This window comes from Trachypithecus francoisi, unplaced genomic scaffold (genome assembly GCF_009764315.1).
Source record: "Trachypithecus francoisi isolate TF-2019V2 unplaced genomic scaffold, Tfra_2.0 Lachesis_group8, whole genome shotgun sequence".
Lineage (NCBI taxonomy): Eukaryota > Metazoa > Chordata > Mammalia > Primates > Cercopithecidae > Trachypithecus > Trachypithecus francoisi.
Window position 1 is genome coordinate 15,703,861 of NW_022681473.1, and position 21,397 is coordinate 15,725,257.

General features: G+C 49.1%; 1 protein-coding gene across 11 annotated transcripts in view; it reads left to right on the forward strand.

Annotated features, from left to right (window-relative positions):
- The window catches only part of SLC43A1 (solute carrier family 43 member 1), a 32,074-nt gene that overhangs the window by 1,883 nt on the left and 8,794 nt on the right, over nt 1-21,397 (forward strand). For 9 of the 11 annotated variants that reach the window (XM_033204714.1, XM_033204712.1, XM_033204718.1 and 6 more), the window contains 6 exons: nt 13,786-13,963; nt 14,071-14,126; nt 14,259-14,335; nt 17,186-17,278; nt 18,893-19,026; nt 20,916-21,094. In XM_033204714.1, the coding sequence (XP_033060605.1) occupies nt 13,786-13,963; nt 14,071-14,126; nt 14,259-14,335; nt 17,186-17,278; nt 18,893-19,026; nt 20,916-21,094 (717 nt within the window). Of the gene's footprint in view, nt 1-13,740; nt 13,964-14,070; nt 14,127-14,258; nt 14,336-17,185; nt 17,279-18,892; nt 19,027-20,915; nt 21,095-21,397 lie in introns of all 11 variants that reach the window. The other 2 variants (XM_033204721.1, XM_033204722.1) reach the window with 1 other exon arrangement.

Below are 21,397 nucleotides of genomic sequence, written 5' to 3' on the forward strand. Positions count from 1 at the left end.
ACTTCAGGGGAAGAATGGGTGGCACTCTGCCCACTCTATCTCATTTATCCAATCCAGTAGTCACTGAATGCCAGGTGTCCTGCTGGGCATCCAGACCCTGGGACTAATAGGCAGAGTCCTAAGCCTCTGACAGCCCCAGGCCTAGAGCTCTTTGAAGGAGAAGTGCTGGGAGAGGAATTTTTTAATAAGCCTATCATAAGACAAGGGAGAACTGTACGAAGTGGAGTATGAACGTAAAGGGCCCCACATTCTTCCCTTTTCAGGACCTGGGAGTCCCCAGGTTTTCACATTACTCATTTGGACAAAGTTACATAGCCTTATTTCCTCTAGGAGGGCATTGTGGGGGGGCTCTGGTTTCCACTTCAATCACCTTGTGTGAGTGGCTTGGAACCTGGGAGTGGGAATTCTAACACTCTTTGGGAGCAGTAACTACAGCCATAAGCTGTCTGCAGCTGCCTTGGGGCAGGGAGTTACCCCTGCTGGTGTCTGGGACTTGTCTCTGATGGGTGTCTTCCTATTCTGGGAAGGGGAGAGCTGTGCTGACGAGCTCTGCCTAAGGAGCTGGGTGGAAATGGAATTTGGCTCTCCTCTCTTTTTATCCTCTTCCCACAACCTCCGTGTTATGGAGTAAGCTTGGAAGGAAGGTTAGCTTGGATTTGAATCCCAGCTTCCATCACTTTTATCAGTTGGTGACTTTGGTGAGTTCCTTAAACACTGAGCTTCAGTTGCCTGGTCTTCAGAATGGGGATAATAATATCTATTCCATGGGAGTGCTGTGAGAGTCTGCAGTGCTTAATAAATGTTAGTGTCTTTCTGGTTGCTCCTTGCTGCACAGCACCTGATGTGACTATGGGAGAAAACCGATTCCTTGAGGGTTGGAGATGGGGAGGCCTTGATCACTGCTCTGAACAGCAGCTGCTCCACCGCAGGATCTGCCCCATCCAGCCATGGTTATCTGTAAAGATGCAACAGGTGGCACCGAGAGATGGCGACTCTCCCATGCCTCCTGGTCCCAATTATGGGGTGATAGGGGCTGGAGGAGGTGGGGTTGGCAGCCAGGCTGGGATGGCTGGGTGGGTCAGGAAGAAGAGGCCTGAGATGAAATGATACATATACCAGGGTGGCTGCAAGAACCAAGTGGAGGGCTATTAGGGACCCACATGACATCTCAGTCCCCTGTGAGTTTATCCTGGAGATAGGAGAGACCCTGCCTGCCCTTGACACCTGCCACTGCCCCCCATGTTACTTCTTTTGTTTTCTTTTTTGAGACAAAGTCTCACTCTGTCACCCAGGCTGGAGTGCATTGGCATGATCTTGGTTCACTGCAACCTTCTCCTCCTGGGTTCAAGCGAGCTCGTCTGGCTAATTTTTGTGTTTTTAGTAGAGATGGGCTTGTTGTCCTGGCTGGTCTCGACCTCCTGACCTCAAGTGACCCACCCAGCTCAGCCTCCCACAGTGCTGGGATTATTATAGACATGAGCCACCGTGCTTGGCCTACCCCTTGTGTAACTTCTTCCTGCCTTCTCCACCTGATGCTGGCGGCGTCTCTTTAAAATCAACTTGCTTGAAGATTACATCATACATCTGACAAATTTATATGCCTCAGTACCCACCACACAGTATTTAGAACCCCCCAAAACTCCTGCTTCTCTTTTGAGGGCTCATCCCTCCACCTGCACTTTTAAATATGTAAAATATGTAAAACAGCTTTATTAAGATATAATTTCCATGCCTTACAAGTCACCCATTTCAAATATATAATTTAACGGTTTTAGTGTGTTCAGAATAGTGCAACCATCACCAGCGTCCATTTCAGAACAGTTTCTTTGTCCCCAAAAGTAACTCTGTACCGATTAGCAGTACTCACACCTCTCACCCCCACCTCCACCCCCCAAAGCACTAGGCAACCACTCATCCATTTCCTGTCATAGCTTTGCCTGTGATAAAAGTTCGATTTACCTATTCTGAACATTTCATTTAAATGGAATCTTGTAATATGTAGCCTTTTGTGATTGGCTTTTTTCACTTGGCATAATGTTTTCAAGGTTCATTCTTGTAGCATGTATCAGGACTTCTTTTTATTGCTCAATAATACTCCATTGTATGGGTCAACCAGCATTCTATTGTCAGTTGATGGACATTTGGGTTGTTTTCACGTTTTGGCTATTATGAATAATGGTCTGGCTGGGTGTGGTGGCTCATCTGTAATCCACGCTCATTTCAAGGCCAAGGCAGGAGGATCACTTGAGGCCAGGAGTTTGAATCTGCAGTGAGCTATGATTGCGCCACTACACTCCAGCCTGGGCCACAGAGTGAGACCCAAATGTTCTTCTGGATTTTTTTTTTGAGACAGGGTCTCACTCTGACCCAGGCTGGAGTGCAGCGGCGCAATCACAATTCACTGCAACTTCAACCTCCTGGGCTCAAATGATCCTCCCACCTCAGCCTCCAGAAGAGTTGGGACTACAGGCCCACATCACCACATCCAGCTAATTTTTAAATTTGTTTTGTAGAGACTGGGTCATGCTGTGTTGCCGAGACTGGTCTCGAACTCCTGGGCTCAAGTGATCCTCCCTCCTGGGCCTCCCAAAGTGTTGGGATTATAGGCTTGAGCCACCGCACCTGGCCCTTGTACAAGTTTTTAATGTCAACGTATTCTTTCATTTTTCTTAGGTATTGCTGGTCAATTGTAAAGGTAACTATGTTTAACATTTTGAGGAGTTGCCAAATTGTTTTCCAAAGTGGCTACACTATTTCACATTCTTAAAAAAAAAAAATTTTTTTTTTTTGAGATGGAGTTTCTCTCTTGTTGCCCAGGCTGGAGTGCAATGGCGCTATCTCAGCTCACGGCAACCTCCGCCTCCTGGGTTCAAGCGATTCTCCTGCCTCAGCCTCCTGAGTAGCTGGAATTACAGGCGCCCGCCACCATGCCCAGCTAATTTTTGTATTTTTAGTAGAGACAGGGTTTCACCATGTTGTCCAGGCTGGTCTCGAAATCCTGACCTCAGGTGATCCACCCCACCTCGGCCTCCCAAAGTGCTGGGATTACAGGCGTGAGCCACTAGGCCCGGCCTCCTTTAAAATTTTTTAAATTTAATTTTAATTTTTTAATTTTTAATTTCTCATATATGTATTTTTAAGACTAGCCAAGCGAAGCAGTGGGAGTGGAGAAGGAACTGATTTTGATCGATTAGGTGTAAACACCACTGCAGTGGGACCAGCCTGTTTTACATTGCTGTTAGCAGTAATGAGTGTTCCACTTTCTTTGTAGCCTCAACAATGTGTGTCGTTGCCCATCTTTTCGTATTTTGTATTTTTTTTTTTTTTTGAGACGGAGTCTTACTCTGTCGCCCAGGCTGGAATGCAATGGCACGATCTCAGCTCACTGCAACCTCTCCGCCTCCCGGGTTCAAGCAATTCTCCCGTCTCAGCCTCCTGAGTAGATGGGATTACAGGCGTCCACCACCATGCCTGGCTAATTTTTTGTATTTTCAGTAGAGATGGGGTTTCACCATGTTGGCCAGGCTGGTTTTGAACTCCTGACTTCAAATGATCTGCCCACCTCAGCCCATCTTTTTTTTTTTTTTTTTTTTTTTAATCATAGCCATCCTAGTGGATGTAAAGGGTTTTTTGTGATTTTGATTTGTGTTTCCCTGCTGACCAATGATGTTGAGCATCTTTTCATGTGCTTATTGGCTTTTGGTATATCTTTGGAGAAAGGTCTATTCAGATCCTTTGCCCACTTTAAAATTAGGTTATCTTTCTATTACTGAGATGTAAGAGTTCTTTATATTCTAGATATAAGTCTCCTATATATGATTTGCAAAAATTTTTCTTCCATTGCTGGGTTGTCTTTCAGTTTCTTTTGGTGTCCTTTAGTGCACAACAGGTTTATTTATTTATTTATTTTTATTTTTTTATTTTATTTTATTTATTTACTTTTTTGAGACGGAGTCTTGCTCTGTCGCCCAGGCTGGAGCACAGTGGTCAGATCTCAGCTCATTGCAAGCTCTGCCTCCCGGGTTCCAGCCATTCTCCTGCCTCAGCCTCCCGAGTAGCTGGGGCTACAGGCGACTGCCACCTCACCTGGCTAGTTTTTTTGTATTTTTTAGTAGAGACGGGGTTTCACCGTGTTAGCCAGAATGGTCTCGATCTCCTGACCTCGTGATCCGCCCGTCTCGGCCTCCTAAAGTGCTGGGATTACGGGCTTGAGCCACCACGCCCGGCCCACAACAGTTTTTAACATTGAAGTCCAATTTCCTATTTTTCTCTTTTGCCACTTGTGTTTTGATGTCATGTTTAAGGAACTATTGCCTAAGCTCAGGTCACAAAGATTTACACCTGTGTTTCCTTCCTTCCTTCCTTCCTTCCTTCCTTCCTTCTTCCTTTCTTTCTTTCTTTCTTTCTTCCTTTCTTTCTTTCCTTCTTTCTCTCTCCCTCCCTCCCTCCCTCCCTCCCTCCCTGTCTGTCCGTCCGTCCGTCCTTCCTTCCTCCTTCCTTCCTTCCTTCCTTTTCTTTCTTTCTTTCTTTCTTTCTTGTCTTTCTCGGAGTCTTGTTCTGTCACCCAGGCTGGAGTGCAGTGGCCCGATCTCGGCTCATTGTAAGCTCCGCCGCCTGGGTTCACGCCATTCTCCTGCCTCAGCCTCGCGAGTAGCTGGGACTATAGGCCGCTACCGCGCCCGGCTGATTTTTTGTATTTTTAGTAGAGACGGGGTTTCACCGTGTTAGCCAGGATGGTCTCAATCTCCTGACCTTGTGATCCACCTGTCTCGGCCTCCCAAAATGCTGGGATTATAGGCGTGAGCTACCGCGCCCGGCCTGTGTTTTCTTTCTTTCTTTTTTTTTTTTTTTGAGACGGAATCTCGCTCTGTCACCCAGGCTGGAGTGTAGTGGCATAATCTTGGCTCACTGCAGCCTCTGCCTCCTGGATTCAAGCAATTCTCTTGCCTCAGCCTCCTGAGTAGCTGGGTCTACAGACGCCCATCACCACGCCCGGCTAATTTTTGTATTTTTAGTAGAGACAGGGTTTCACCATATTGACCAGGATGGTCTCAATCTCCTACCTCGTGATCCACCTGCCTTGGCCTCCCAAAGTGCTAGGATTACAGGTGTGAGCCACCACACCCAGCCTGTGTTTTCATAGAGTTTGGTATTTTTAACTCTTATAGTTAGATCCTTGATCCATTTTGAGTTGATTTTGTGTATAGTGTGAGATATCCACCGGGTGTTGTAAATTGCCCAGAAGTGGGTATGCTTCTAAATCTGGCTGTTAGGGATTACTAGAGGTGACCACAGTGAATTCCTCTCTTTTTCTCAGAATTAATTTCTTTTCTTTTCTCTTTCGACAGAGTCTCTGTCACCCAGGCTGGAGTGCAATGGCTTCATCTTGGCTCAATGCAACCTCTGCCTGCTGAGTTCAAGCAGTTCTCCTGCCTCAGACTCCTGAGTAGCTGGTATTACAGGCATGTACCACCATGCTTGGCTAATTTTTGTATTTTTAGTAAAGACACAGTTTCACCTGTTGGCCAGGCTTTTCTGAAACTCCTGGCCTCAAGTGATCCATCTACCTCTACCTCCCAAAGTGCTGGGATTACAGGGGGGAGCCACCGTGCCCAGTCCTTTTCTCAGAATTTATTTGTTGTTTTTTTTTGTTTTGTTTTCTTTTTGAGATGAGGTCTCACTCTGTCAGCCAGGCAGGAGTGCAGTGGTGCGATCATTGCTGCAGCCTCGAACTTCTGTACTCATGTGATCTTCCCACCTCAGCCTCCTGAGTAGCTAGGATTACAGGCGTGTGCTTCCACACCTGGCTAATTTTTTTAATTTTCCAGGACTTATTTGTCCATTCTTGCAAAGTAGGGTACAACATGCCTCTCTCTACCTACCTCTCTTCCCTTCAAGGGGCCCCAGCCTAAATCCTTGAGGCTGTCGGGCTGACTGCGGGTGCTGTTCCCTGATCGGCCTCAGTCATGCTACATGATCAAAAGTGTCTGCTTTCTGCTTCTTGGAACTTTATTCACTTTGGGTGTCAGTCTTCCTCTATAGTGTCCCAAGAACATAGACCAGGAATCTGTGTTGCCATAGTGTGTGGAAAGAGGCAGGCTTCCAACTCCGCTATGTGCTGTTGGGTGATTGAAGCCAGTTACTTAATTTTCTTTTTCTTTCTTTCTTTCTTTTTTTATCTCACTCTGTTGCCCACGCTGGAGTGTAGTGGTGCGATCTCACCCCACTGCAACCTCCGCTTCCCAGGTTCAAGCGATTCTCCTGCCTCAGACTCCCGAGTAGCTGGGACTACAGGTGCATACCACCACGCCTGGCTAATTTTCATAATTTTAGTAGAAATGGTGTTTCACCATATTGGTCAGGCTGGTCTCGACCTCCTGACGTCAGGTAATCCACCTGCCTTGACCTCCTAAAGTGCTGGGATTACAGGCGTGACCCACCGCACCGGCACTTAATTTTCTTAATACCTCAATTACCCCATATGGTAAAATGGGGCCAATAATCCCTACCTTATAGCGCTGTTGTGAAAATGAAATGAGGGTAAGCAGATAACATTTCAGACTACGGATGGGATTGTTACTACGTTCTGGACCTGGCTTTGCTGTTATTTGCATATAACCTTATCTTCTCTGGATCCATTCTTTCCAAGTCTATAAAACAAAGTGGACAATTGTTAACCTTTCTCCCAAAGAACAGTGATGTAAGGATCAAATGATGTCATTTAACAAAAATATAAAGAGTTCAACAAATGAGAAACTCATTATTATTATTACAACTATTATTATTTTAGAGATAGGGTCTTGTTCTCTTACCCAGGCTGGAGTCCAGTGGTACAAACATGGCTCAGTGCATCTTCAGCCTCCTGGATACAAGTGATCCTTAGGTCTCATCCCCCTAAGTAGCTGGGACCACAGGCATGTACCACCATGCATGGCTAATTTTTTATTTTTTGTTTTTATTTTTTGAGACAGTCTTACTTCATCACCCAGGCTGGAGTGCAGCAGCGCAATCACTGCTCACTGTAACCTCCGCCTCTCAGGTTCAAGTGATTCTCCTGCCTCAACCTCCCGAGTAGCTGGGATTACAGGCCTGTGTCACCACGCCCGGCTAATTTTTTTGTATTTTTGGTAGAGACGGGATTTCATCATGTTGCCCAGGCTGGTCTTGAACTCCTGGCCTCAAGTGATCCACCTGTCTTGGCCTCCTAAAGTGCTGGGATTACAGGCATGAGCCTCTGCGCCCAGTCTCGGCTAATTCTTTATTTTTATTTTTTTTGTAGAGACAGGTTCTCACTATGTTGTCAGGGCTGGTCTTGAACTCCTGGGCTCAAGTGAACTTCTCACCTCAGCCTCCCAAAGTGCTGGGATTACAGATGTGAGGCACTGTGCCTGGCCTGGAACTCATTATTGAAGCATTCACTAGTATTGGCTTTGGGGCTACCTAGCTGCATCCTCTGACCTACCTATAAGGGTATCACAGCTAACGGAGCCTCTGTTTCTCAGAATTTAGGCAGAAGCAGTTCAATTTATCACTAACTACTCTAAATCCAGCATAAGTGCCCAAATAAAACAGTTGCTAAAGTTCTTTAGGCATTTACTATTTGTTAGTTAGATATTTAGTACTCACTACAAATCTGTGATACAGATATTATTATTATTAACCCCATTTTATAGAAGAGAAACCTGAAGCTCAGAGATGATAAGTAACTTGTGCGAGGTCACACAGCTAGTAAATAAAGGGTGGAGTAAAGATTCAGTTTCACATTGGACTCCAGAACCTTTCTACTGGGACTCATGGGAATAGTGTGTATGTCCCCGACCTCCAATGGCCCAGGGCTCTCCTGGGAGAATCCAGCCATAGACGAGAAACCAGCGAGAGCCCAATCCTAAGGTTTTTTTGTTGACGTTTGTTTGTTTTTGAGACATGGTCTCACTCGGTCACCAGGCTGGAGTGCAGTGGCATGATCAATGCTCACTGCAACCTTGACCTCCCAGGCTCAAGCAATCCTCCACCTCCGCCTCCTGAGTAGCTTGGACTATAGGTGCACACCACCACACCTGGCTAATTTTTAATTTTATTTGATTAATTAATTATTATTATTTTTTGAGACACGGTATCATTTTGTCACCCAAGCTGGAGTGCAGTGGTGTGGTCTCAGCTCATTGCGGCCTTCACCTCCCAGGTTCAAGTGATTCTCTCACCTCAGCCTCTGGAGTAGCAGGGACTACAGGTGTGCACCACGATGCTCAGCTAATGTTTTTATTTTTTGTAGATGGGGTCTCACTATGTTGCCAGGGTTAGTCTCAAACTCCTGGACTCAAGCAATCCTCCTGTCTTGGCCTCCCAAAGTGCTGGGATTACAGGCATGAACCACCACACCCAACCCCTAAGGTGTTTTTGCTGAATGTGACCATGTCTGAGGCAGGAAAGGGAAGCATCATGGGGTTAGGAAAGGAAGGGTAAGCAGGGAGACAAAGAAAATGGGATCATTTTGTGAGTGTTCGCTGTGTGTGTATGTGTGACGGTTCTCAGAGCCAGCCTCTCAGGTGATTGAGACCACTGTCCCCATTTCCCAATGAGATAATGGAGCCTCAGAGAGTTTCTGCAGCACAGCTAGTGGAATTAGAATTTGAACCTGGCGGCCGGGCGCAGTGGCTCAAGCCTGTAATGCCAGCACTTTAGGAGGCCGAGACGGGCGGATCACGAGGTCAGGAGTTCGTAGACCATCCTGGCTAACATGGTGAAACCCCGTCTCTACTAAAAAATATAAAAAAAGCTAGCCGGGCGAGGTGGCGGGCGCCTGTAGTCCCAGCTACTCGGGAGGCTGAGGCAGGAGAATGGTGTAAACCCAGGAGGCGGAGCTTGCCGTGAGCTGAGATCCAGCCACTGCACTCCAGCCTGGGCGACAGAGCGAGACTCCGTCTCAAAAAAAAAAAAAAAGAATTTGAACCTGGCTCTTCCAGACTCCAGATGCTTCACAACCATCCCATTTTCCAGTGTTTCCTAGACCTAGTCATTTGCAGTTCACCTTCATGATTTTACCATTTCTGTGTGCCATAGCTACTGTTATTTACTAATAATTCCTTTTGAATCAGTCTACTTAAAAAAATAGTTTCATTCTAACGTGTAGTATTCTTGGAATATTGAGTTTGCTGTTACCCACCCCCACACACTATACATATACATATGTGTTTCTCGTACATATATACATCGTTTTTTGTTATTTTTATTTTGTTATTTTTTTATGTTATTTTATTTACTTTATGTTATTTTGTCATTTTATTTTATTTTTTTTGTTAGTTAGTTTTTTTAGATGGAGTCTCTCTCTGTAGCCCAGGCTGGAGTGCAGTGGTGTGATCTCAGCTCACTGGAACCTCCTCCGCCTCCCAGGTTCAAGTGATTCTCCTGCCTCAGCCTCTGGAGTAGCTGGGATTATGGGCACCCACCACCACACCCGGCTAATTTTTATATTTTTACTAGAGACAGGGTTTCACCATGTTGGCCAGCTGGGTCTTGAACTCCTGATCTCAAGTGATCCACTTGCCTTGGCTTCCCAAAGTGCTGGGATTACAGGTATGAGCCACTGCGCCTGGCCAATGTATGTGTTAAATAAACATTCAAATAACAAATAACTATGAAACCTCAAAAACTGCTCCATGTTACTTCCTGAACCCATCTGGAGTGCCTACATGCTGTGCATACCACATATTGGGAAAAACTGCTTTCCCTGGCTTCAAAGCCCAGCTTAATCACCGTCCCATCCTATGCTTTGCTTTATTTGTCTATAAATGTTGGGGTGCGGGGTTGATGCCAAAGACCTTTTTTTTTTTTTGAGATGGAGTCTCCCAGGCTGGAGTGCAGTGGTGTGATCTCAGCTCACTGCAAGCTCCGCCTCCCGGGTTCACACCATTCTCCTGCCTCAGCCTCCCGAGTAGCTGGAACTACAGGTGCCTGCCGCCACGCCGGGTTAATTTTTTTTTGTATTTTTTAGTAGAGACGGGGTTTCACCGTGTTAGCCAGGATGGTCTCGATCTCCTGACCTTGTGATCCGCCCGCCTCGGCCTCCCAAAGTGCTGGGATTACAGGCGTGAGCCACCGCGCCCGGCCCTGCCAAAGACCTTTTCTGTTGTCATTAACATGGACACAACTCTAAGAGGTCTTGGCATCTTGGGCTGGCTCCCCTCTTAGTTCAGAATCTGGATTTTATCCAACTACTCAGAGTGATCAAGCCTTATAAATGAACTCATTGGTGAAACTCATAAAAGGCTGATCGATAAAACAGGAATGAATGTATGAATTGACACTAAGTCATTAGCAGTTCATGGGACTGGATTCTCCTTTAGTGGAAGAGCACATGGTCGTTTCTGGCACTGACTGTGCTTGAGAAACTTACTAAGCAAACTGGCGCATGTAACACAGAGGCCCTTTGGTGCAGTGGAAAACTGTTAACTTTGGAGATTATCTTGAGTTTGAATCTGAGCCTGCCTGTTAAAAGCTGGGTAACTGAATTGCTTTGCATCTTGGATCCTTACCATTTATAAAATGGAGACCATTGTACTCACCTTTTAGGGTTGTTGCAAGGTTTAAATGGGATTCTCTATAGAAAATACTAGCACAAAGTAGGTGTCAATTTGCATGCTTGTGGGATTGTTTGTGAGGGAAATTGTCATTTGATTATCAAACAGGAGCAGGAACAGTGTCTAATTCAGGGACTGCAAATGGAAATGCCAGTTGGGGCCAGGCATTTGCTAATAATTGGGTAAAGTAGGGCAGGTGTAGGATAGCAAATGTATGGGAATTAAAAGAGAGGTGAGGACGTGTATGACCTTGAGAAGGCAAGCCCTGGCAAAAAGGGATGGCCTCCACTCAGCTACATTCATGCCCAGCTCTTCTAACTTTTTTTTTTTTTTTTTTTTTTGAGACGGAGTCTTGCTCTGCCACCCAGGCTGGAGTGCAGTGGCCGGATCTCAGATCACTGCAAGCTCCGCCTCCCGGGTTTACGCCATTCTCCTGCCTCAGCCTCCCGAGTAGCTGGGACTACAGGCGCCCGCCTCATCGCCCGGCTAGTTTTTTGTATTTTTAAGTAGAGACAGGGTTTCACCGTATTAGCCAGGATGGTCTCGATCTCCTGACCTCGTGATCCGCCCGTCTCGGCCTCCCAAAGTGCTGGGATTACAGGCTTGAGCCACCGCGCCTGGCCAGATCTTCTAGCTTTTTAAAGAGAAGTCAAAAATCTGGATTTTTATGTGATAACTCCTGAATTTAAACTGGCACTCAATTATAATTTACAACACTATAAGGATGGATCAACATTGCCAACCAAGCAAAACATGAGTGGGGGCCATTGCTGGTCACTGGTGTGCAGCTTCTGGTCTAAATCATCTTTGCATTTCTTCTTACTTTACGCATTTTCCCAACACAGTGCTGGTGTGTAGTAAGTGGGTGTAGAATGAATAAACCAATGCAGATAAACCTGTAGAGAGGCTGGGGACAGTTGCTCATGTCTTTAATCCCAGCACTTTGGGAGGTCCAGGCAGGCAGATCACTCGGGCCCAGGAGTTCGAGACTAGCCTGGGCAACATGGCAAAACCCCCGTATCTAGAAAAAAATACAAAAACTAGCCAGATGTGGTGACATGCACCTGTAGACACACCTACTCAGGAGGCTGAGGTGGGGGTATCACTTGGGCTTGGGAGGTCAAGGCTACAGTGAGCTTGGAAGTCAAAGGTGCCGTGAGCTGTAATTGCACCATTGCACTCCAGTCTGGGTGACGGAGTGAGACCCTGTCTCAAAAAAAAAAAAACCAAAACAAAACACCTGTAGAGAAATGAACAGTGATCACAAAGATCACTAAATTATAGGGCTGGCCTGATCCCCAAAGGCTGTGTGGTCCAACCCCCTAAGTGCTTCCTGGAGGTGTCTGAACACTTTCCCCACCTCCTTGGCAGCTGGTACTAAAGACTCTTTGTTGTCCAGGACAGTTCCTTCCCTTGGTCAGCACTCAGGATCTGCCAGGCCTTTGTGCTCTTCCTTATGTTAACACACAGATCCCTTTACCCTTACTCTTCTGCCTTCTGCATGCCCTTTGGATACGTGAAGTCAGCTTGTTTTCACCACTGAGGGCAGATGTTCTATACCACCCCTTAGTATCCAGGCATTATCACATCCCCTTTTCCCCTTGTTGGTTTTTTTGTTTGTTTTCTTTTTCTTTTTCTTTCTTTCTTTTTTTTTTTTTTTTGAGACAGGGCCTTGCTCTGTCACCCAGGCTGGAGTGCAATGGTGTGATCATCGCTCATTGCAGCCTTGACCTCCCGGGCTCAAGCAATCCTCCCCCGTCAGCCTCCCGGGTAGCTGGAACTACAGACATGCATCATCATGCTCGGCTAATTTTTAAAATATGTTTTTTAAAGACAAGGTTTCCCAGTGTTGCTTAGGCTGGTCTTGAACTCCTGGGCTCAAGAGATGCACCCACCTTGGCCTCCCAAAGTCCTGGGATTACAAGTGTGAGCTACTGCCCCTGGCCTGGTTCTTTTAGTAGCACCTGTCACTCTAGAGCTGAGAACTTCCTGTCTCATGCAGTGTGGATGCCCAGCTCCTAGAGTATGTGCTTACCACATGACCCACCAGGAGGGTCAGCTACCCCTTCGTCAGATCCTTCAGGAGCACTTTCTCTGGGCCAGGCACTGTGCAAAGCTCTTTGTTTACTGTCTCCAGTTTAATCTTCCTAAGGAGGTCGTGGGTTAGGCATTCTTTGCTCCAGTTTATAGACAAGGAGGAAGTTACTTGGTCAAGGGGCACAGCTGGTAAGGCTGGTGGTGGAAATTCAGACCCTGGTCTGTCTGCCTGCCCTAGGTGTACCCAGAGTTTGCCCTTGGCAATGCTGCCAAGTGACAAATTGGAGGCCTAGGGGCAGCCACCTCATGACTCACTGAGCATTGAGTAAAGCAAAGCAACCCTTTATCTCCTATCACTAGCTTTTCTCCTTAACTTGTCACAACTCCGAGTTGGCAGTTTACTGTTAAGGACAAGTCCTCCAGGTGGACTTCTAGAGGGGACTGGAGGGCAGTGACCGGTCCTCGTTCTGTACCTCAGCTTCATCACCTGGGGAATGGGATACTTTATTAACTGACTCATGGGGCTGTTATGTTTAGAACAGTGCCTGGAACACAGTTAAGTGCTCAGTAAGTATTAGTAATTATTTTCAGACTATCATTTATCGGGAAAGCGTCCTCTAAGTTTTAGTGAATTCTTTCTAAATGTCTTTTATTTTTTTTATTTAGAGATGGGGTTTTACCGTGTTGCCCAGGCTGGTCTCAAACTTGTAGGCTCAAGCGATCTGCCTGTCTCAGTCTCCCAAAGTGGTGGGATTACAGGCATGCACTACCGCGCCTGGCCATTTTAATGAATTCTTGTTATAGCCATTAGAGCACCACTCACTGCCTTTGCCTTTGCCTCTAGATATGGGGGCACTTCTTGTTGGGGGTCCACAACCCCCTAAGCTTGGACACTGAGTGCATATTACAACTTGGTAAATACTTTTATGTCCAGTATTTCATTTGAGCTAGTTGAAGCCTCAGGCTGTGTGTGTGCTAGACTCTCCCAGGGTCAGGTACTAACTGCTGCCATTTCTGGAGCAGCCCCGTCAGAAGAGGAGATGTGACTCTAGGGTACCCCTAAAGGCACCTGGCATGGGATTTGAAAGCAGGCCCCCGACTGCAGGCTGCTGTCTCCTGTGCCCAGCTGTTCCTCTTGTCATGTGCTGAGCCCTCCCTTTCCCCTCCTCAGCTGAGAACAGAACCAACAGCACCCAGGATGAGCAGCGCAGGTGGCCGGGCTGTGACCGGCAGGACGAGATGCTCAACCTGGGCTTCACCATCGGTTCCTTCGTGCTCAGCGCCACCACCCTGCCACTGGGGATCCTCATGGACCGCTTTGGCCCCCGACCCGTGCGGCTGGTTGGCAGGTGAGGTGGCTGGGCTATGGGGAACTGGAGGACAGGGACCGTGCTGCAGGGGATGGGGAGGGGAGGCGCTCACAGGCCAACCCCTTGCCCTTCCTATGTCTCCACAGCGCCTGCTTCGCTGCGTCCTGCACCCTCATGGCCCTGGCCTCCCGGGACGTGGAAGGTGAGCTGTCTGTCCTCTTGTGGCTCCACAAGAAAAGAATGGGTGGGATGAAGGTGGATGTGTACCCCAGCTCCTGCCCTTGGCTTCCTACAGCTCCCCAAATGCCCTCATCTGCCGCTTTCTCCTTTCCAGTTCTGTCTCCATTGATATTCCTGGCGCTGTCCCTGAATGGCTTTGGTGGCATCTGCCTAACGTTCACTTCACTCACGGTGAGTGTTGCAGGCCTGGCCTGGCCACAGAATTCCCCCGAGTGGGGTGAAGGCAGAGTGAGTGGGCTGGGGGAGGGGCCTGTGGACGCAGATCACTAGATCAAGTGCGTGTGTAGAGAAACTGCAGGGTGGCTGCAAAGGGCAGGTGTGAGGCTGTGCGTGTGTGGATGGGGCTGTGTGTCAGGCTGTATGTTAATGTGTGTGTCTGTGTGTACAGAGCCCATGAATGTCTATGGAGCTCTGTTCTAGGTCCTGGACTACAGCACAATCAGGACTGACCATGTCATTCTCCCCGCTGGAGGTTACATTTCGGGAGTGAGGGGCACAGATAACCCAATAAACAAGTAAACTAATAAATTATGTCAGTAGTCATAGGTGCTGGGAAGAAAGTAAAACTGGGTAACATGATCGTGAGGGGGAGGGAGCAGCTTGAGGCAGCGTGTGCACGCTTGCCATGCCGTGGGAGAGCGGGTGTGTGACCCTGTCCCTGTGAAAGCCATGAGTTGGTAGGTGTGTTTGTGAGTGTACCAGGTTGAACCATATGAAATTGTCAACACTTCGTCGTGCACGTGGCATGTGGTGTGTATGTGTGTTGTTCTAAGTGTGTTTATTTATGTGAGTGTGTAAACGCGTTAAAGGCTTAGGAGTGTCGGGAGGGTGGAGGGGAAGGTACCTGGCCGGGCTGGCTCGGACTGTTTATCTCTGAGAAGGGCTGCCTGACTGGGTGGTTTTGGCTGAATTTCACCTCGCCCCAGCAGCCGCCTTTAATTCCAACGGGGGCATTTCATAACTCTCAAGGAAGGAAGCGGATCCCTTTCTCCCCGCCCCTCAGCGCAGCCCCTTCTCCCTGCTGTGCAACTTGGCCCAGGGTCCTAAATCCCTTCTCTCCGGGGCTTGGCCTCAGACCCTCCGTGGCGGCGCGGTGGGGCTTGACCAGCGGCTCCTCCCCGCTATATCCCCGCCTCCTGTAACTTCCAGCCAATGGCAGGGTCCAGCGCCGGCGCCGCCCCTCAGCCGGTCTCCGCTCCCTCTGGCCGGCCCCGCCCCCTGGGCAGCTGCGCTTGGCCTAGACTTGGACCCGCACGTACGGTGTTGCGTCCTGCGGGCCCAGCTGCTGTTGCCACGCGCGCTGCAAGGCCGCCAGCCCAGGGTTAGCCGGCCGGCCTCGCTCTACCCACGGTACTGGGCGGAGACGGCGTTTGTGGCCCCTTGGAGGGGAGAGGGCCCTGCCCTCTCCAGGCCTGGCACCCTTCCCTGGAGTCCTTGGCAGCGGTGCCTCAGATGCAGGGTGCAGGAAAACCTCTGCCTGAGTGGGTAGAGGTTTTTCCTGAGCCAGCCACTTCGGTGGGAGGGGGAAGGAGAATTTAGTTATTCTGTGTTTAAACACTTTTTTTTTTTTTTGAGACGCAGTCTCGCTGTGTCGCCCAGGCTGGAGTTCTGTGGCGCAATCTCGGCTCACTGCAACCTCCGCCTCCCAGGTTCAAGCAATTCTCCTGCCTCAGCCTCCCGAGTAGCTGGGACTACAGGCGTACGCCGCCACGCCTGGCTGATTTTTTTGTATTTTAGTAGAGACGGGGTTTCACCGTGTTGCTCAGGCTGGTTGCGAACTCCTGAGCTCAGGCAATCCACCCGCCTCGGCCTCCCAAAGTGCTGGGATTACAGACGTGAGCTACCGCGCCTTCTTTACCAGAGCTATTGAGGCCTCCCTTCAGAGTCTCGGTTTCGCCCTCTGTGGAGTGGGGTTAGGCTTTGTACGAATCCTAAGGTCCTTCTCAGCTGTGGGATCTAGTGACTCCGGGAGGATGGTGGGGCCAGAGGAGGGTGTGTGCGAAGGGCATCCTGACTTTGCCTTCCCCTGTCCTGAGGGCTTGGCTGAGGCAGGAACACATGATCAATTAAATTCTCTCCTGGTGGGGGTTCTGACCCTGCTGTGCGTCAGAGCCACCTCCTCTGGAGACTTGGTCTGCCCTGCCTCCGTTCCCTCCCTTATTTCCACCCTCACCTCCCAGGACGTGATTTGTCCTGATTAAGCAGAAACTGGGCTAGGATACCAACCGAGAGGGTTAAGAGGCACCGCCTATTACCGGACACAGCCATGGTCACAGCCTTGGGTTAGGGCTGGGACAGTCTAACAATGGGGAGAAAGCCATTAATGTGCTCTGTGAACTTGAGTACACTTTTCCTCCCTGGGTGTCAATTTTCTAATCTAAAATGGGTTGGATAAGATCACTGTTTCTTTATTTTCTTTTTTTTGGTTGGTGGGGACATAGTCTCCCTGTGTCACCCAGGCTAGAGTGCAGTGGAGTGATCTCAGCTCACTGCAACCTCCACCTCCCAGGTTCAAGCGATTCTCCTGCCTCAGCCTCCCGAGTAGCTGGGATTACAGGCGCCTGCCACCATGCCCAGCTAATTTTTGTATTTTTGGTAGAGATGAGGTGTCACCATGTTGTCCAGGCTGATCTTGAACTCCTGACCTCAGGCTTCCCGCCAGCTTCCCAAAGTGCTGGGATTACACGCGTGAGCCACTGCGCCCAGCCCAGATCGGTGTTTCTTAAGCACCTATTCCATGCGTTGTTCAGAGGTGTTACGTAACAAACTTGGGAAATCTGGGATTAAACAAAATTAACAAAATGTCTCTCTGAGGGGTGTCTGGGAGCCATTTTGAAGCTAAAGAGCACTGTGAGTGTGTAGGCAGGGGGCAGAGTACAGTTTCCCACATTGATTTTTCTGTTTGTTTTGCCTTGGGGCTTTTCTGCTGCGTCTCCCGGGGCTGTTGTATGGAGCAGGGCTGGGAACGCTGGGCGAGGGTCAGGGTGTCCCCACCTCATGGGTGCTGCTTTCCCCCCTCAGTTGCCCAACATGTTTGGGAACCTGCGCTCCACATTAATGGCCCTCATGATTGGCTCTTATGCTTCTTCTGCCATCACATTCCCAGGAATCAAGGTATGGAGCTGCTTGGGGGGCCAGTGAGGCCACCTGGGTTTTCTTTTTGTCTTGACACAAGAACTGGGTGGGGCTGAATGAGCAGCAGCTAGTGCTGACCCACAGGTCTGACTTCTGCACTCTCCTTTCTCTGTCATCATCCCAGTGCAGACCTTCCCCCTCTCTCCTGGGCCAAGGCAAGCTTTCTCAGCTGGTCTCCCTGCCTCTGATTCTTTTTCTCTGTAATCTGTCACTCACATGACTTCCAGAAGGATCCCAGATGGGGAACTGGCCCACACACTGCTGAAAAACCTTCAGTGGTTTAGCTTCACCTACAGAATCAAGTCTAGCCCCTTCACACGCATTCAAGGTCCCTGACTCGCTGGCTTTATTCAGCCTTTGGGGCCACATTTTTCCACACCTTCCAGAGAGGCTGGGTGGTTTGGTCCAAGGTCACAAAGTGAGTTTATGCCAGGCTGGATCCTGGACAGGTCAACCTGGTGTACCTGGAAGCCAGGAGACCAAAGTTTTAGCTCAGTGCAACTGGGGGCCCCTATTTCCTCTGTCAGATATCAAAGCACGCTTTGACTGAGCCATGCCATGCTCCTCAACCTCCATTGTGGGCAATACCAAACTACATACCGTTTTGCACTTTATAAAGAGTACCAAAGAAGGTACTTCAGCTCAGTGTCTCCAAAGGAGTTTGAGAGAGCGCATGGGTAGGGGGCCATCAGTTGTTCTGGTGGGCAGGCATGGAGGGTGGGCAGTTCTCCCTTCTTTTCAACTGAAGTAGTGTTTGAGGAGCCAGATCTTACCCCCACACATTTGGGTGTGTGGCCCTTTGAAGCTCTGTCCTGCCCCTTAGGGAGGAAGAGGCCCCAAGGTCCAAGACTGCAGAGAAAAAGGCTTGAGCAGGAGCCTAAGGGGAGAGCAGACATTAGTCATCCTGTTCACATGGCATGGGGAGGACAAGAAGACAGACGGTCTTCTCTGTGCACCAGCTTCTTCCATAAGAAGGGCTGACGCATTTGCACAGAATCTCATTCAAATGAGAACTTACTTGCCCCGGGGTTGAGAGCCCTTAGGCAGAGCACTTGCACCTCCCTCTCCCCGACCCCCCAGTGGTTGCACTGGGAGCACCTGGGAAAGGTGAGATAAGGCTGAGCTTGAGCAGTCTGGGTTTGCCTTTTCCCCCGGGGAACGTGCCAGGAAGGGGCAGGATAAACACAGTTAGGCCCGGTAAACCTAGAGTTCTAAGTTTCCTTTGTACATACTATGAAATGGACATTTTTGTGTGAACATGAACATGAATGTTTGTGGAGTCATAGGCAAAAATGTATGTATCTTTTTAAGATAATGGAAATTTCAGAGACATTTTGAGACAGTGGCTAGCAACTTCAGGCTTTGTGGAGACTCTTCATAGCTCTCTAGGGGAACTCAAGTGAAAAAGAAAGAGGAATGATGGGTCTTCTGAGTCTGACTCTAAACTTCTGGTCTTGGTTTCCTCATCTGCAAATTGGGCACAAGGACAAGGGGAGAAGAAACCTTCTTTAAGGCCTCTGAGGCCTGGGATCTACCTTGGTGGGGTCTGGGGCCAGGCAGTCTCCCCCACGGGCCTGCCCCCTCCTCTCACAGCTGATCTACGATGCCGGTGTGGCCTTCGTGGTCATCATGTTCACCTGGTCTGGCCTGGCCTGCCTTATCTTTCTGAACTGCGCCCTCAACTGGCCCGTCGAAGCCTTTCCTGCCCCTGAGGAAGTCAATTACACGTGAGTGACTGGAGTGGGCGGAGACTCTCCCTGGGGCAGAGAGGGTGGTCAGGGGTGTGGTGATATGATAGATGGAATTAACTTGGGATTCAGAGAGACCTCGGCTTGGACCTCTGCTTGGCAAATCGCTTGAGCCCTCCAAGCTCTGCTTTCTCATCTGTACTGTGAGCCTGTTCCTACCTACCCACAGATCGCTTTTGTTTGTCTTTTTAGAGGCAGTGTCTTGCTCTGTCACTCAGGCTGGAGTACAGTGTCTTGGTCCTGGCTCACTGCAGCCTCAAACTGCTGGGCTCAAGCGAACCTCTCCCTCTGCCTCCCGGGGTGCTGGGGTTACAGGCACATACCTCCATGCCCAGTTAATTTTTTTATTTTTTGTAGAGATGGGGCTTACTGTGTTACCCAGGATGGTTTTGAACTCCTGGACTTAAGTGATCCTCCCCACTTGGCCTCCCAAAGTGGCAGATTACAGGCATGAGCCACTGTGCCCAGCCTCCCATGGGTGTTTTGAAGTGATAGAGTTGGTACATAACAGGTGGTCAAAACATGGTAACTATTTATTTGTTTGTTTCTGAGACAGAGTCTCACTCTGTCACCCAGGCTGGAGTGCAGTGGTGTGATCTCAGTGAACTGCAACCTCTGTCTCCTGAGTTCAAGTGATTCTCCTGCTTCAGCCTCCTGAATAGCTAGGATTACAGGCATGCGCCACCACACCTGGCTAATTTTTGTATTTTTTAGTTAGAAACAGGGTTTCACCATGTTGGCCAGGCTGGTCTTGAACTCCTGGCCTCAAGTGATCTGCCTGGCTCGGCCTCCCAAAGTGCTGGGATTACAGGTGTGAGCCACCATGCCCAGCCTATGGTAACTATTTATGTGAGTGCAAAAGTAATTATGGTTTTTGCCATTAAAAGTAATAAGCCAGTTGCAGTGGCTGATGCCTGTAATCCCAGCACTTTGGGAGGCCAAGGAGGGCGGATCACCTGAGGTGGGAAGTTCTAGACCAGCCTGACCAACATGGAGAAACACCATCTCTACTAAAAATACAAAATTAGATGGGTGTGGGGGTGCATGCCTGTAATCCCAGCTAGTCGGGAGGCTGAGGCAGGAGGATCGCTTGAAGCCTAGAGGCTGAGGTTGCAGTGAGCTGAGATCACATCATTGCACTCCAGCCTGGGCGACAAGAGCAAAACCTCCATCTCAAAAAAAAAAAAAAAAAGGTAATGACAAAATATTGTTTTCATCCTTTCTGGGTTTGGAGATCAGAGTAGGAGGTACCTCAGCAATAGCACTTGATGCCATGTAGTCCCAAAAAGAGGGACATAAAAGAATCAAGCACTCTGCCTTTTGTGGGGCCACCTGAATGCCAACTTTTTCCAGCCCCCTATCAGTGCAGCCAAGGCAAGAGGTGATGCTCCCCACCAAGCACATAAGGTGACATTACAGAGCTGACAGTTATGCCAGGCACTGTACTTAGCTCCTATCCCATCCTCAAACAGCTGTATGATGTAGATTTGGTATTGATTCCATTAACAAAAGCGCAGGGAACAAAGTGACTTTCCAAAGGTCATGCCATTCAAAGGAGGGTGAATCTTAGGTTGGACACAGGCTGTCTGACTCTGGAATCTGAGGTCTTAATGCCGCCTCTGCCATAGGAACAGCCCAAGTGAAAAACAGCTGATCCACTCTTCATTTACTTGGCATCTGTGCTAAGCTGGTCCCTGAGCCAAGCTCTGTGCAACACAACCAGGAGCTCTGCATTAGGGAGCTTGCAAGCACGTCAATGCTGGGTAAAGGGGTGCTGGACACCACTGGGACGGCGGGCGAGCACTAGGCTGTTGAAGGTGGGCTCTGTATGACTGGTTCCCCCTACACTCTGGCCTGGCTGCCTGCAGGAAGAAGATCAAGCTGAGTGGGCTGGCCCTGGACCACAAGGTGACAGGCGACCGCTTCTACACCCATGTGACCACCGTGGGCCAGAGGCTGAGCCAGAAGGCCCCCAGCCTGGAGGACGGGTCGGATGCCTTCATGTCATCCCAGGATGTTCGGGGCATCTCAGAAAACCCTCCTGAGAGTGAGTGTCTGGTCAACGTGCCGGCCTTGGGGAATAGGGACGGTGGGTCCTCATGTTCAGGGAGCACTCATGCTTGAGTATTTATTCGTGCCCCTCTTCAGTCCTTACAACATCGCATGATGTAGGTGGGGCATGCTCTCCATTTACAGATGGGCAAATCAAAGGTCAACTAACTCTGGGCAGTTCAGATTCAGGGTTACCCTGCTGGTTTCCTGGGATGGGGGAGGGAGGAGCTCCTTGTACCCATGGAGTACAAGGGGGATTGGTCTCTGGGGCCTGTCAGGGACAAGGTCTCTGGGCCTG